General features: G+C 37.0%; 2 protein-coding genes, 1 long non-coding RNA gene and 1 pseudogene across 3 annotated transcripts in view; 2 read left to right on the top strand and 2 right to left on the bottom strand.

Moving 5' to 3' along the window:
- The window catches only part of LOC112462462, a 47,260-nt gene extending 36,779 nt beyond the window's left edge, over positions 1 to 10,481 (bottom strand). Inside the window, exon 1 of the mRNA XM_025028262.1 lies at positions 10,082 to 10,481. Within this exon, the coding sequence (XP_024884030.1) occupies positions 10,082 to 10,152 (71 nt within the window). The 5' untranslated portion in view covers positions 10,153 to 10,481. The remainder of the gene's footprint in view (positions 1 to 10,081) is intronic.
- LOC112462489 lies at positions 3,054 to 3,173 on the top strand (annotated as a pseudogene).
- A 148-nt stretch (positions 10,482 to 10,629) lies between the features above and the next one.
- LOC112462468 overlaps positions 10,630 to 16,435 on the top strand; it is a 48,346-nt gene continuing 42,540 nt past the window's right edge. The window contains exon 1 of the long non-coding RNA XR_003041670.1: positions 10,630 to 10,725. This is a non-coding gene — a long non-coding RNA (uncharacterized LOC112462468). The remainder of the gene's footprint in view (positions 10,726 to 16,435) is intronic.
- On the bottom strand, positions 10,912 to 15,699 carry LOC112462464 (L-lactate dehydrogenase-like). Its single transcript, XM_025028264.1, has 8 exons — positions 15,488 to 15,699; positions 14,868 to 14,994; positions 14,417 to 14,534; positions 14,026 to 14,199; positions 13,337 to 13,510; positions 13,128 to 13,245; positions 12,782 to 12,905; positions 10,912 to 12,506 (listed from the first exon to the last, which is right to left on the bottom strand). Exons 1-8 carry the CDS (start codon positions 15,697 to 15,699, stop codon positions 12,336 to 12,338), a joined length of 1,218 nt encoding a protein of 405 aa, XP_024884032.1. The 3' UTR covers positions 10,912 to 12,335.

The following is a 16,435-nucleotide window of genomic DNA, read 5'->3' as shown; positions in this document are numbered from 1 at the left end:
AAATGAAAATATTTAATCGGTAAGTCCACGTGAATATGAGACGATTACGATTATCGGAAATTTATCTAAATTAAACAGCAGACATGTACACATTCGCAGATGTCTGTAAATTGATATAATTGTTAAAATTGATATACGAGTATTATTATTAAATATTTTATTTGAATCATTATTACAGGAAAATAATAATTATTTAAATTTTTCATTTTGAAGTTGTTAAAAATGGCCTTAGCGAAATGTTTACACAACGTTAAACAAATACGTAGGTCTTCCTTTCTTTAATATCTCAAATTCTTGTTATTTTAATTTGCATGTCATTTTAATGTGATATGTACTGAATATCGGACTTCAACCCGATGAACAATTCTCCACAAATAGATGGAGCGATCTTGAAGTTATGAGTGTAATCGTAAAGTATAGTGTTCTTCATTGCCTAAAAAACATATCCAACTAGGAAGTAACGGTCTCCATCACCAAAAGGTACATATCCGACGTATTTTTGTGACATCATTGGTATATACAAACGTTCTACCGAGACGGCTAAGTGATAGATTAATTGGCAATCGAATCCAGAAACGATGTGGTAAGGTCTTTTGCCCGATCACGGACCATGAAGATAATTAAGTATCCTGGCACAACAACTACGTTTGGAAAGCGTTATACATACCGATGAGTCTGATTGACAGTGACATAGTTACGGGCAGCCTTGTATTTTAAAGTCGCGGCGAAAGAAGTGCGACGGTTATGCGCGGACAGTAAACGCTGTTGCGTGTTTCTTGCATTGCGTTATATCAATTCGCCAAACAAACGTCCCGTTTTTTACGCGATCGTCAAACACGCAGCGCAAGCACGTTTTAAAAAACAATGTAACAATTCGATTATATGGTCGATATTGATTTCTATGCGGAAGCCTTTATGCTATATATAACTTATAAATAACAAATGTGAGAAGAAACTCTTTTGCTTGTTAAGATAACACAAAAGCGAATCTCTTTGACACGAATAACTTTATATAATAGACACTTTTGTTTTACCAGAAATCGATAGAAAATTCAGTCGTTCCTGTCCATCATAAATAATTCGCTGTTTATTACGATACTTGACGAATTATTGTCAGCAAGAAAAGTAAGACGCAATCAAAAAATGTGTCAATGCAGATGTGCAATCGATAAATATAATTTCGACGTTCTTAAATTATATAGCTTTAAAATTATGATTAGAAGGATGTAATATAAAAAGTAAATTTTTTATGCCGATTTAGATTTATCAAGAAAATTACTCGGTGACTTTTCTAATTTTTTAAAATGTGCAGTAATATCATAGGTCGGTATTCATAGTCGGTTCTTATTTCAAGACCATCTCAAGTAATGTCTTAAGATACTAATACGGCTGTGTGATTGGTTTATAACATCTTAAGATTGTACTTCAGATGATCTTAAATATAAGATCCGACTAATACCGATCATAATAGCAATATAAATGATAATGAGAGAATTCTCACGAACATTTATAAAGTGCTAAAAGTAGTTGTCAGCTGATTTATCGGTTAGTATTGTATGTTATACAACACTTAAATTACAGTTTTAATAGTCGCCGCAGGATATCTCTGAAAATCTTTCACGAATGATAGCCGCATCTGCCACGGATTGCGGTTAAACTGTGTCGGCGAATAAATCAAACTGATGTTTTTTTCAAAACCTTGTCTCGTCTCTACCGATCGAATCGAAAATTTCGCAGCTCTTTCCAAAAGCCGTGACGACGTACCGACCCTTGGCCGGGATTGCCAAGGGTCTTTCTCCCTCTTGTTTATCTTTCGGAAAGATATTATCGTCAAGGCAACAATTTGTAATTGATTCTTCGCTCTAAGCAAGATAATACCAATGCGGGGCAACAAGGACGCAAGACAACAAAACGTTGCATAACTAACGCCGGTCACGCTTCACGGCATGATGCTCCACGTTCGCCCTCTCTTCGCCAGATCTCCGAGACTCTTCCTCGAGAAGCGCTCTTCCACGGTCATCAGGTTGATGTGCTAAATCGAAGAATCGAGCGCGATATCGAAAGTCGGAATATTTATTAACCGAGATTTGGCATGTCAGAGAGGATATTATCCTCTCTCAATGTCTCTCAGTTGGAAAAATATCGGAAAGTCGTGTACGCGATGTGGCCTGACATTTTAATTAGAAATTGAGCAAAACCAAATGCGCAACACGTCAATCAGGCGATTATACGAAACGCCCGCTTCATCGTCGCTTCTTGCGAGATAAGCGTCCCTGTGGCATGCCGTTTAACTCACGTACGGACATTCGCCGGGCTGATCAAGGACCAATGGAAATTTTCGACGGGAATTCACGGAAGAAAGAAACAAGTTCCTCTGCCCTCGAGTGCAATCAAACGAAGGCATTTTGCGAAAGGTAGATGCGGAAACAATTATCACCAATGGCAAATATCAAAGTGCATGTTGAAATTTGCCATTATATGTAATTATTTTACAACTTGACAATTAAATATTTCGGGGAAAATAATATAATATACAGATAAATTATATATAATTTATATTTTGGAAAAAAAGATAACCATGTTGAAAAGAACAACTTTTAACTGTTCCATATGAATCTCAGATTGTAATCTGAAAATCAAAGTCAATAGTGTTTAAAATACAAAATACGTTCGCAATTTTTATAATTACTAGACATCACACACGCGCGCTTTGCTCGCGCTATTTAGTTTTAACACATTATACTATTACTATTAACCCTTTTATACCGCCACACACAACTATTCAAAATATGCGATGACAGATGTTCACGAAGTAAGTGCAGTGAGAGTACCAATCAGCATCGCGGAAAAATGGCAATAATTTAATCTCTTACATGCCTTCTTTATGAGTGGAGCGGATAATGGAAAAAAATAAGTATTGAATGGCTTTCTGATAGTATACGCATTGATTAATCAGTTAATGAGTCTTGTGACATTTATCGCTATATAAAAAGAAGTGAAATTTTGGAACAGAATCACAATATAAAACTGATTATGGATAACTCACATATCAGGGTAACGTTTACATCACGTTGTAAAGTACCAGTTCTCGTCCGATCACTGAAGTCAAGCAACGTTGAGCACGGTTAGTACTTGGATGGGTGACCGCTTGGGAACACCGTGTGACGTTACCATCCAATTTCTTTTTGCATTTTTATTATTACACAGACGTGCGGTACGCGCGCGCTATTTAACATTAATATTATACTATAATATTATACATTAATAATCGTGATAAGCTCAAATGTATAACGAAAGGGCACAGAGCCGCAACAAGATGTTCGCGTTAAATTATTATTTTTAATTTTAATAGATATTTTCTAATCATAGATAATAATTGCGCGCCGACTAATTGTCAGACTTGCAACACAGCTGTGATTGGAGTAAAATCCCCTCCCTTCCCCTAATTAAATCATTTCGATTTAATTTTGATGCTAAGCATCTAAATACATTAATATTATACATTACCCCTTGATACATAAAACTGTCAAAATATGCAATGACAGAATAGACAGATGCTCACGAAGTAAACACAGTGAGAGAACCAATCGGCATTGTAGAAAAGCCGATTGGTTCTCTCAACAGTAAAACCTATTACACATCGATATGAAAATTATTGTATAAGATATTATTACGGTGACAATCGTATATAACGCTCTCATTATTGCATTAACAGTAATAATGTTTCGAATCGTTCTAATATAGTTGCCAAGTAGATAAAGACACCACTTGTCAGCCATGACTAATACGTTTAGAGCGCATCCAGACGAGTCTTGTCCCGCAGCGCTTTTATTAATTGTAAGCAAATTCTCATATTAAATCATTTAAATTGATTGCTGGGTGATATTTTATCTTATACATTTCCATAAAAATACATGTACATGATAGGCCTACATTTTCTTCATTTTAAATGCCTATCACGTAACTTTTTAAATCTTTAGACCTGTTTCAATGTCGTTGTGTAAATATTTTTTACCATTACATACAATACTATTAATTCTTTAAATTAAATTACAGTTTTATTTAGCGAACAAAGAGGGAAATTTTTACAATCAGTAATCCGAAAATATGCAAGTTCGCCGAAGTATCAAAACCCGCGAGCGTCAATGACGGAGGCACTGGGTCAGTTCTGGTTTCCAGGCAGTTCAACACGCCGAGCAGCGTCGTGAAAAGTATACTCCGGTGCGTGCTTATACGCGAGAGGTCGACGAAAGACAAGTGAGGTGAACGAAATGTGTGTCACGCGATCGAAGTGCAGCGCGCAGCGAAGTGCGAACCGCCACCAACGCTCGCTCGTCTTCTCATTGTCATTCGGCGTGGTGCAAAGCGACCGGCAACGGGTGCGAGACGACGAAGCGATAAAACTCGTCCATCGCGACGCACAAGCTCGAACGTGACTCGTCTCGATGCGAGTAAACCGCAGAAAGCGCTTCGCGGTCTCGATAAGGCGAGAGAGAAAGAGAGATAAACTCCGGCCTAGTTCTCCGCGGAATTAGACGAGCGGTACTTAAAAATGACGACGAGGAGACACCTCGACGTCTCGACGCGTCGAGATAATAGCTCAAAGACATGAAAAAAAAAAGAAATAGAAGAAGTTATAACTAAAAAAATTTGTAGAGAAATGCTAAGAAGCGAGGACAAAGAGCAATGGTTGGAAAAATGGGTTGATGTAATAGGTAAAAAGCGATAAAATAGGTAACAGGTCGTAAAGTTTAAATAAGATATCGAACCATATCCTAAAACGCAAAATAAATGCGATTACTTACTGTTGAGTAGGTATTTAAAGAAGATAACAAATGCAACTATAAATAACAGCTGTATCGTGACATAGAAATTCGCATAGTTATTTTTAGCTTTAGATGACACAGTCGGATTATTTTAATACGTCTCGAGCACAAGCGGTTTTAAATTTGTAACCATTAAAATTCGTGAGTCATGGTTTAGAATCCAGAAAAATTTCGTCGATCGTTTTCACCGAGAATCATATATCAAAAGGATGTGACGCGATTTCGACACTCCTTTCACTAAAACATTATTAAAATCGTGTACAAGTTCTTCTTACCGACACTTCCTTACGTCGATTTTAAATCGGTTATCTATTCCCAAATAAAAGTTTTACAAAATATAATTTAATCGCCATCTTAGTTATTAAGACAAAGTTAGTTTTATCCCCTTTTTTAATTCTTCCAACAAATTATTATACTTTATTGTAGGAAGAATAAATTTCCATTCTATTTTAAGAAAATTTTCTTAGTAAATTTCTTAGTTAATACAAAAGATTATAATTCAAAATTATATAGGATCAAATAATATCTGAGCAACGTTTTGTAACTAAAGCTGAATATAAATTTTTGAATGATGTCTACGTTAAAAATATGCAAAGTTATGTACACGTGAAGAAAACGCTAGTAAATATTGTGCATGCATAACTTTCTTAAAAATCTCAATGTTATACTTGACTTCTTATAACTAAACTTACTCTGTATAACATGCTGCATATAGATACAAATAGATCAATAATTTTAAACAAATATAGGTTCTTTTTCGTTTTAATATTCACGTCGATAAATCCATCAATATTACGTCAATAATCGTCCAATAATTTCATACACCTGCGTTTTCCTTGATTCAGAACAACATTTTCAACACACGCGTGTCTTATTTCGCGTCCTACATAAAGTACGTGACGATTCATCGTGATTGGCCTATCGTTCAGCGACACGCGCTTTTTCATTTCACAACGAGCTGTTTGTAATTCTGCAAACATCTGCACAAATTTTGTCCGCGCGGGCCGACCTTGCGCGTCGGCCTGCGTTGAAGGAAACGTTGTTTTGCCGATGTATCGATCCGCAGCCGATTTGTCGTAACATCTCGATGAATCTACGAAGGCAAACGCGGCAATACGAACGGCGATACTCCACAGCGGCGTGAAACTGTTCTTGCTTTCACGCGTGCGATTCGCCGCCGCAGTTCTTCGGTTCATGCGCCGCGAGTATTTCGCGCGCGTGATCGGGGCAGCTGTAACGACGCGCGTATGCAGGCACTTGTTGCAACAAACGTCATGCTCGGGGCGATAATCGCGAAGCATGAAAATACTTTAGGCTCTCGTTTCGCTTCTGTCGTTGACACGTCACGATCACGAAATATCCCCCACATTTCATATGGACATTTGTTATCAAATTCTACAGACGGATCCATTTTTTCCGCCTGATTTTGAAGATTATAAGTAAACTGCCAAATGGTAGAAGCAATCCGCATGAGGATATTAAAAACAAGAGAAAAGTGGCGGAAAACTATCTTGATAGGAATTCACGTCGATTTAACCTTCTGAAGAAGTCGGGGGAATTGGCCCTTAGCCATGCACGTACATACACGCGCGTCATACACGAGCGTCTCTCCGCGGCGCAACAGAAATCGTCCTAACGATCGCATCATTAACCTCGTAACAGATCTGCTCTACGTGTTAGAATTCGCCGGCTCGATCGTTATCAGCTGGAAAAAGCAGGTAAGAGGATTTTCTATTCCTGGATATCAACTACGTATTTATAGTATGTTCCGGGGGGCTCTCCCGGGTATTTATAGATCGGCGATCGCGCTGTTTCCTTTTGCCAGCAGCACCGGTAGGCGGATAAGAAAGCTGGTATGGGTCACCGCGGAAGGCTTGTAACGAGAAAAAGGAGAGCTACGGCGTTTCGCTTGCGTCTAAAAAAAGCAAAACGCTGGCAATGAAATATCGCGCAGCGAGATTGCCCCGTTTTGCACGAATAGCGTAGATAGCTAATTACTTTTTCACATAAACGGCGCCAGGTCGCGTGCAAAACACGAATCACTGTTCGCATTCGTTCAGAATCGAAGTAATCCAATTCTGTACGAGGGGGAATGATCGGAAAACTGTCAAAGTTAAGAACCTAGACACGTCTGAGATTTCAAGAATTGGGGAGACGTATGAGAGAGCTAGACCTTCCTTTCTCTGTAGATTGCAGGTAATCATAATTTCTGTCAGGAGAATCGTCTTACGGTGTACATGCACACGCGCTCTCGTTTGCACGCGAAAGATTTTCTATTCCTGGACATTCCTGGGTATTTATAGACTAGCCGCTGTCGTCTTTCCTTTAACTACTGCAATGTTGTGGTATAACGCGCATAGGAAAGCGAGATCTTACGTGAAAGCCGTTAAGGCCGTTTCCACCGAGGTGCACGGAGAGAAACCGAGACTAGGGAGCATCCGCCAATACCATAGTGTGTAAAGGTCGTAGAAATGTCAACAAACGGGCTTGGACAAGGACACCGCGAATGGCAGTAGGATGATGCTGTTAGATGCATTTTTGTAGGCACTATAAAACGCGCGAAATTGCATTTTGATGCATTACTATATCATTTAAATTAATAGTTTTTTAATGTGCATATACATATTTATCAGCTTTTATTAGGCAAAATTTACATATTATTAGGCTTTATTGAATGTCATAAGATATATAGTATATCAGCAAAAGGTTGACGTTTATACATAAATAATCGTTTTTAATTGACTTTTATATTTTTAATAGGGTATAAAACTAGGTGTGGAAAATTTCAGGAATATTTTTTGTAGCATTCATATATTAAATTTCTTCAGTTATAAGAATAATTTTACATAAATTTTGATCCTACATTTAGCAATGTAAAGAAGCGAAATGGAGACATAATTTAATTCGTTGACTCATTGATATATGTTTCTTCTCGAATCATTCATATTATCGGTAGTAGTTAATGTTACGCGAACGACTTGGAACATAATTAACACATTTGTTTTATGGTTTCTTCAGCTATTATCTAGACGAGTCTAGATAAACAAGAGGAGGAATTTCGTATATTGAATGCAGAAAGGTGTAACATTTCTTTATTTAAAAATAATACAACTTTTGTTCGTACTTTTCTTTTTTTCTGTTTATTATTTCGGCAAACACGATGAGATAAGTTTGTATTTTACGTTTTATTTTGCGAAATTGTGTTTGAAAAATGGTTGTGCACGTGACGAGCAATTATTGGCGTATCCATATTATCCAAAGAAGTTTATTTAATCAAGTGATTCTGTTCGTCGCTTTTTCGGAAATTTTTCAGCAATCTGTCATTAGATTCAAATATATCTCGGATTATTTCCATCGAAATCGTATATTATCGCACATTACTTTAAATATTTACATTATATTCTAAAAAATTTCCACGTTGCATAACATTTAATTTCATACGTAATTGTCGAGACTCGCGTAGACGCTCTCGACAAGCATTGATGTCACCGATTACACCGATTTACGAGAATGATTATATAACGACTTCAAACGAACAAAAAAAAAAGAAACACTTTAAAGTAATAATTTTACGTTATAGATGCTTAATATTCATACTATAATTGAAATGAAAACAAAATATAAAATTTTTTTAAAACGCCCAAAATTAGTAGTGGAATATACCGCAAAATAAAGAAATATTTGTAAAGGGATAATATTTGAACTTTATAATTAAATTAATAATTAGCTACAGCATTTAATATCTGTGTTCCCGTCGTTTCTATCGTTTCGAAACACGTATGTTAACGTCGTTTCCTGGGAGAGAGAGAGAGAGAGAGAGAGAGAGAGAGAGAATCTAACGTCATTAATCAGCTTCTCTCATCGCACTCTCTTTAAATTAAAAACACCTGTGAGAGAAACATCACACAATTTATATAGTGCTTCACGCTCCATTCAAAAGACTTCAATGATGTCGCGCTGTACTCTGAACATATGATAGGTTTACATATACGCATACGAATGGCTCGATTAAACACGTGTCCGGCCGATGTTGTCATGTCAATCCCTCCGGCATAAACATTACCATTGTTATCCATTGCTTGGCAGATAAGCGACGCACGGTCCGGCGTGTATGGTAGTGCAATAATTTTCAGTGGCGATATATTCCGGGCACAGCGGTCGTGTGGCGCGCCGTTACGTTTTAAAATCTACGTATCGGCGACCTTATTTCCTTAAAACGCGCGAGCAAACGTTGACCGAACGCCATTTCTGTTACGTGCTCCGCTGTTGTGATTCGAGCGAATCGCGGTTTTATGTACGGCTGAAAAATTTGGGACGTTTCCGGTCTCGGGCTTTGCTTTATAATGTGATGCTAATTCTTTGACGAGTTTCGAAATATGCGAAACTGGCTAATTAGAGGACCATTGGACGTTCTTGATTGACACCCAAATTATTTACCGAATTCTTGTTTAAGAATTTTCGTTCTTCTCTTTCGTTCTTTCCTCCTTCTGTGTAACTAAACCATAGATCGGGAGCATGGCACATTAAGTCGAAAGTTAAACGTTGCACAACGATCAGCCGGTCGTTATAGCGCAATGTCTTCATCTTGTATATATAAAAAAAATGTGTAACATACTGACAATAGTGTAGACGTCTAGAAGTCTAATTATCTAGATCGTCCAATTTCGTGGGTCTTTCTGTATCAAAGACACATGACGAAATCTTGATCTTCCGATACATTTCGATACGTCCTGATGTTCTTTGACAAATTCGTATCACGAAACCGCTACGTTTTGCAATGATCACGTAATCGCGATGCCGACAGCCGATCACATGTTCGCGTTTCAGTTTAAAATACTACCACCATAATTTATGCAACATAGCGAAAGTAAAAGTAGATCTTGTAATCTTTGGGGGGCGAATATACAAGTGAGAAAAAATTTGGGAAAGCAAATTGTTTGTAACAGCAAACGCAGCATCGAGATAACGCTAAGCTAAATCAACCACGAATAGCGTATTGTGCCTAAAAAGGAGACAACCAATGCATTTGCATTGTATCTGCATTCGATAAACGATTCGAATCGAGAAATACGCGGAAAGCAACTCTTGCTAAGGCGCTCCACGCGCCTGTTACCGGTCTCACCTGTCAGCTGCCACAGCGAGCTGACAGCTCCGGTACCTACACGTCAGGCGCAGACCGCAAAAAACGCATACATTCATTCAACATATTAAAACGAGCTGGCGTTAGGCCTCGCGGACTAAGCGGCGAGACTCACTTGATCAGAATCCTCCAGAAGCAGCCAAAGCTGGAGCCGTTCGGCACTTCGCTCGCGTACGATATAGTCATTTCCTGTCTGATTGCGCGCGCGCAATCTCCTTCCCGAGCTGCTACCCTCTTCTTTCTTCTTCAACGCCGTCTCTTCTGCTGTAAATTATCTGATATCGTATCGATGAATGTTTTCGGTGAAGATGCTGCACACTCGCGCACATGCGGCGCGCGGGCCGCCAATAATCTGTCCGATGCTTAAATTAATTTAATTTGCGGGGTGGTTCGTAGACACCGGAAGATCGGCACCGGGCATCTACCTAGTCGCTCGCGATCGATTTACCATCAGGAAGATCTATATAATGTGCGAATGGGTTAAAACCAGCTGACCAGGCGGATCGACTGTCTACTGACTGAGCTCCACTAAGGACGGCGGGACCAACGGAGAACGGGGCCCGGCTGTGCCACCTCCACCTGAGAGTCAGGAACGTGAGCGTCACCTGTAGAGCCCATTTCACATTGAACCTGCTTGGAGCCAGTATTCCGAGCTGTGCTTAAACTGGACAGGAAGAAGCAAGCAGTGAGAGGCGAGATATACAAACGTATCTTCATATTCTTGCGAGATACTATTTTGGAGGCACTTTTGTTAACAAGGTAATTTCGATAGCGGATTTGCGTAAACTTTAAATTTGCATTGAATGCAGGAATGTTAGACATCGAGTATGCATATAGATTACTGCTTAAACACTGACTTTTGTGTTATATTCCTTCAAATATTTATCTTCCTAATTTTTCAATCTTGGAGATGGATGCATATGTACAATGTATGCATTATGTAAAAATAGCAGCATAAACGTCACGAAGAGAGATATTTAAAGTATCGATTACAGGAACATCGTATAAAATGTCACGTAAAATCAACACATCCTGTATCGCGAGGATTTCATGATTGAGAAATAAGGATGGAACGAAGATTGTGTGTCTGATAAATTATCGATTTGACGCATGTGTCTGGAGTGATATTAATCACAATTTAACAGGCAGGCGATAAACATTGAGTGGCAATTCCATTTCTATGCTTGTCGCACTCATCGGACAGCGCGCCGCCTCATCGAATTAGACGCTGGTTTCAGATCAACCCTAGGTCAGGTCTGCTGTCCGAAGTCAACTGGGAATTTATGTAACTCTGTTGCAAGTATCTCTGTGACATATGGTTTACGCGGAATTCCTCTTTCAAAATCAACGACACGCCTGGCCTTTCAAGTGGATCTACGGCAGCAAGTAAAAGGGGAACGGTTCAAAGTGCCGCTCGCCTCCGCGGCGATATTAATATCGCTAGAAGTTTCCATATTTCGTTATTCTTTGCGCGCTGTCTCTGAACTGCCTCACCTTTTATCGTCCACTCCTTTATGTCGTCATCGACCTTATCATTATTATTAACGTACATATTCAATGACAGTATTATATTCAACGATAAATCAGAATGCGGGAAATATCTTCGTGAGATATTTTATTCTTCAAAGGATAGATTGGACTTTCTTACGGCCCTGCGCGGCCGTTCAAACGCAGGTGGATGCAGGTATATTCACAGGTATCAAGCATTTCCAAAACGCCATCTTGCGCACAATTATCGCAGCCTTCTCTTACCTTGCCGTGGCCTAGCCTGCGGCGTAATCATGGCCTTCTGGTACCATCCGCCGGTCACCTTTCGCTCGTTCACGCGTCGAGCACACGATGACGTGCACTATTATCGCTTTCCGCAGACGCCAATGATTTATTTGTGCAACGGGAAAACCCGAAAATGTCCAGCCACAGCGTGAGAACGTTACTCGGAAGCAACAAAAGATACGAGTTGCGCAAACGAAACGTCACGTATTTCCAGAGATCGCCAAGTGTTATAAAATAGGTCATTGACGTCATTAACTCGTCGGGCCCGATTTCAGGATCGTTAGCGAGAGGATATCGTCATTCTCGGGGGGACCATTTCATCGACTAAAATTATCACGGAATTCGGGGCGATGTAATTCGAAGAATTCATCGATACTCTCCATCCCGATTTGCATAAATAAGCAATCGGAGCATTCGCGGCTGCCGCGCGTCTCGCTGCACGAATCGGGAAAGGATTCGACTGTGCGGTAAACAGTTTTGCGGTGGCGATCGTAACGGGACGAAGCGCTAGGACAAGCTACATATAATTTATTACACTCGCATTTTTTTACAAGAAGTTAAACACGTTCGCACGATCCCTTTCCGCGCGTCACAATTCAAGACTTGACTTTGATGTCCTTCTGCACGTTGTATACGAGGTTCGCCGAAGCATGGAACAGCTGTTTCTCATGTTCGGTTATGTGCATTCGTACTATCTGCGTGATACCATTTTCGCCAATCGCGCAAGGTAGGGACAGGAACATATCGTGACATACATCGTGGTGACCCTAAGAAGACGATTTTTATTTATATAGAACGTTACAGTTTTGATACTGATATTGGATATCAGTGCAATAGGAATTTTTTTTAAATCCTAACAATTTATATTTAATTTAAATATATTTTACTTTCTTAATTTTTAAAAATGCACAAAAAAGATTTGTGGTATTAAACATTAGCTATAAATATGATTTCTTTATTACGAATAAAATAAGCTTGAGTTGAAAGTTAAATGCGGTACAATTTATTACTAATACAATTTATTACGAATAGCAATTTATACCTGCACTAGAGTCGAAACTGGTATAATAGCTTGCGTATTGCGTAATATTGCTATTATGATGTCAGCTGCAGAAAGTCCAATGGCCGTATTTGAATATCCTTTTAGACATCGCACCATAGCACCTCTGAGGAAATAAAATATATTTGTATGTATACATATATGTACGCTCTATATATGTGTGTGGGAAATAAATCTAACAATAAAATATAATTTAAATCTTCACGGAGAGAAATTCAATTTTTTACAAATAGATACGCTATTCGACAAATGTGCAAATCATGCTATTATTGATATTTATGCGTAGAAACTGATAATTTCTCTGTTCATTTAAAGTTATTAAACTTACAGTTTCACTACATGTTTTGCTATTTCGAACCATCTTTCGTCGTCCGTCTCCAAACCGATATTCGGGATAACATCGCGGAACTGCACTCCCGCAACGTTCACTCCAGACCAGAGCGGAACTATAGGAAAATCGAATGATAGATTGGGCTTAGTGCGAAACGTCGCCTTTCTCCCCGTGTCAAATGTCAAAGATCGATCGATAGAGCTCACCCATACTGTCCCCGTGTTCACCAATGATGTACCCATGAACCGAACATGGGGCTATTCCTAATCGATCGGCAATCAGGTAGCGAAATCTTGCGCTATCCAGATGAGTTCCGCTGCCGATTACTTGATGCACCGGAAGTCCGCTTAACTTCCAAGTAATCCATGCCAAGATATCCACTATACAAGGAAATCATATTTATATTGCGTCAAATTTTGTCCCGATATTATTAATGCAATAATATGTTTAACGTTACACAAACTGACAGTACATTTTGATGAACAATATATTATTTGAAATAATTGTTTCTCTAATAATATTTGATCTATTTTTGCACAGCTTTATAAATAAAAATTTTGATATCTTTATAATTATCCCCTTCTTTTCTCTTTCTTTGAGTAAAGATTTCATTAAAGCAAAATTTACTTCACAATAATAACAATAAGCTTCCGCTGTCTACTAAAAGATATTCTTTCAGTTTTTATTACTACAACTATTTTCATTATTGAATATATTATGTTATTAATACACAGAAGAAATGCTTTTTATTATGCGTAAATTTTTTAGAGACCATAAATATCTGATCTGTAATATTTAGAATTTTTGAATATTATATGTAATGTTACTTTCATTACATATTAATTAATAGAATCGTTTATTAATAGAATTGATTATTAAATTAATTAATTTTAACCTGGATTGCTGATGACGATAAATACCGCATTTGGACTGTAATTTACTAAAGGTGGTATTATAGTCTTCAATATTTCTGTATTTCTTTTCACCAAGTCAAGTCGAGTTTCACCCTTCACTGGTCGTACACCCGAGCAAATAGCTACGACTTTCGAATTACTCGTAACACAAAAATCTACAAAAAAGATATTTTTGCGTCTTTATTTACAAGTAAAAAATTGTATATAAGAGAACAAATAAGAGAACAAATGCACTTATGTGTATTTTTGTAAACTACGAAGTTACAATTATAATCATTTAGCACAACTAATTTCATAACAAGTATACAAACAATTAACAAGTAAACAAATCAACAATTTTCGTAACACATATCTATTCAATAAATCTATTACCTGTATCATACTCGATCTTTGGATTTCCTATGAATACGGAACTATGACTAAAATCCATTCCTTCGCCTTCCAGCTTTTTAGGAAAGACATCTACCATTGCGATATGCGAAGTGATTCGCTAATATTTCATAAGGTAACAATGAAAATTAACATAATATGTCACTAAGAATTTAAATTTTAATATTTCTATTTTTTATTTCACATTTTCACATTCTTTAAAACACACAATAGGCTACGTATAATATAATATCATTAATGCAAATATAATAATATTATAATGTTTACGTATTTTCTTTGATTGTATTTAATAATACACATTATATTCATATAATGCACAAATTTTTACTTTAATAATTTGAAATAGAACAAATTCAGTAAATAACTATAATCCTGAATCAAGCAGTTCAAAAATTTAATTAAAAAATATTCAAAATTTAAAAGAATGAAGTACCTGAAAAAGAAGTGAATTGGCGAGAGCAACGCCGACCATACCAGCACCGACAATAGTGACTTTATGGCCACAATCTCTAACTGGTTCCGACATCTTACATAAGAGTTCTTCTCGTAAGCACGGTGAACTAAAATTCGAATAACTCGCTTTCCTTTAATATTTCCACGAAGTGTCATATCATAATCATTCATGGATATTTTGCAAACTATACTTAAAATTATCAACTGCTTAATACAGCTGATCATGATTTCTTTGAAAAGTCCTCTAGTAATTATATTAAAAGTAATAGAAATATAGATTTAATACAAATAATAATTTTGTATGACACCTTAATTCTTAATTGATTTACAACATTCTGTATAAATATTATGTACATATAAAATAAGAAATTCATTTTATAAAAAAATATAAGATTGCTTGGAAATAAAAATTATAAGAAATTGTAATCGCCACATATAAATAGTAGAAATGATAATTTCTAATCTAGGTAAATCTAAATTTGTGACATTTGTTCATTTAACTTTTTAACCGAAAGCCTTAAAAAATGTAAACCCAATATAACCAAAAAAAAAAGCTAATTAACCAAACAGTTTTCGATTAATTTTAAATTTTTTTCTTACACGAAGTTAAGTGCTCTCTGAAAATTCGAACCAGAAGCCGCATCTTTCCCGAAAGTATTTCCTTTATTATTTCCAAAGACTTTCGTCAAAATCGTCGGTGGTAAAGCGCGAGTATATCGGTTCCTGACAAAGTCTCTCGTTAACGTCACGCGTGCAAGATTCCTCAGACATATCGATAGCGACGAATTCGACAGCAGAGGTGATAAAACCATTGCTTCTGTCACTCATCAGGTTTGTAAACGTCGCACGATCGTTTTCACCCACGCCCGTCACATTGCATGAAACCGTTTTTTTTTCTTGAAAAGAGAGAGTACACTGATAATTGGCCGACATAACATTCTTGGCAGACGGCCATCATGTCGATTCGCCAATTGTTAAACGCATCCATGGTTACTAAAATTTATTATAATAAGCGTTCGAAAAGAGATAAAGAGGAGCACAAAAAATTCATCCATAATTTAAATATACTTTATTATTTGCTTTAGTTTATCTACTTTATTATTTATACAATCAAATTAAAATAAAACGCTATTTACGGTCCGAGGTTGTATCTTAGTGGCTTAATAATTATATATTTTTTTATGTATTATGTGTACATATCTTTTCCAATCTTAGTAAACTGCGCGCCGATTAGATTTGAGAGAAGGGATTTTACTACTCCAACGAGAACTGTGTTGTAAGTCTGACAAGTCTAGTCGGCGCGTAGTTTACTAAGGTTGGAAAAGATATGTGTAATACACAAAAATATATATATATATAATTATTAGGCTACTAATTGTAAGATCCAAGCTCGGACCGTAAATGGCGTTTTATTCTAATTTAATTGTATATCATAACGGTCGTATATTTCTGTTATTATTGTTTATTATTTATATATTAAAAATACTTTATGCAATATATTAATCACAACTTAGATTAATAATATTAAAATTGGGAGAATTATATATT

Source organism: Temnothorax curvispinosus, unplaced genomic scaffold (assembly GCF_003070985.1).
Source record: "Temnothorax curvispinosus isolate PA1 unplaced genomic scaffold, ASM307098v1 QBEX01012454.1, whole genome shotgun sequence".
NCBI classification, from domain to species: domain Eukaryota; kingdom Metazoa; phylum Arthropoda; class Insecta; order Hymenoptera; family Formicidae; genus Temnothorax; species Temnothorax curvispinosus.
The sequence above is the reverse complement of the archived record's forward strand: the minus strand, read 5'-3'. Positions and strand labels throughout refer to the sequence as shown.

Bases quoted from the DNA above. Each gene is read 5' to 3' on its own strand.
- LOC112462464 (XM_025028264.1), bottom strand. From the start codon at position 15,699: ATGGTTTTATCACCTCTGCTGTCGAATTCGTCGCTATCGATATGTCTG. The intron at 14,535-14,867 runs GTACTTCATTCT...ATGAAATATTAG, and splicing joins CCAATTCACTTCTTTTTCAG to CGAATCACTTCGCATATCGC. The intron at 13,246-13,336 runs GTGAGCTCTATC...ATTTTCCTATAG, and splicing joins TGAACACGGGGACAGTATGG to TTCCGCTCTGGTCTGGAGTG.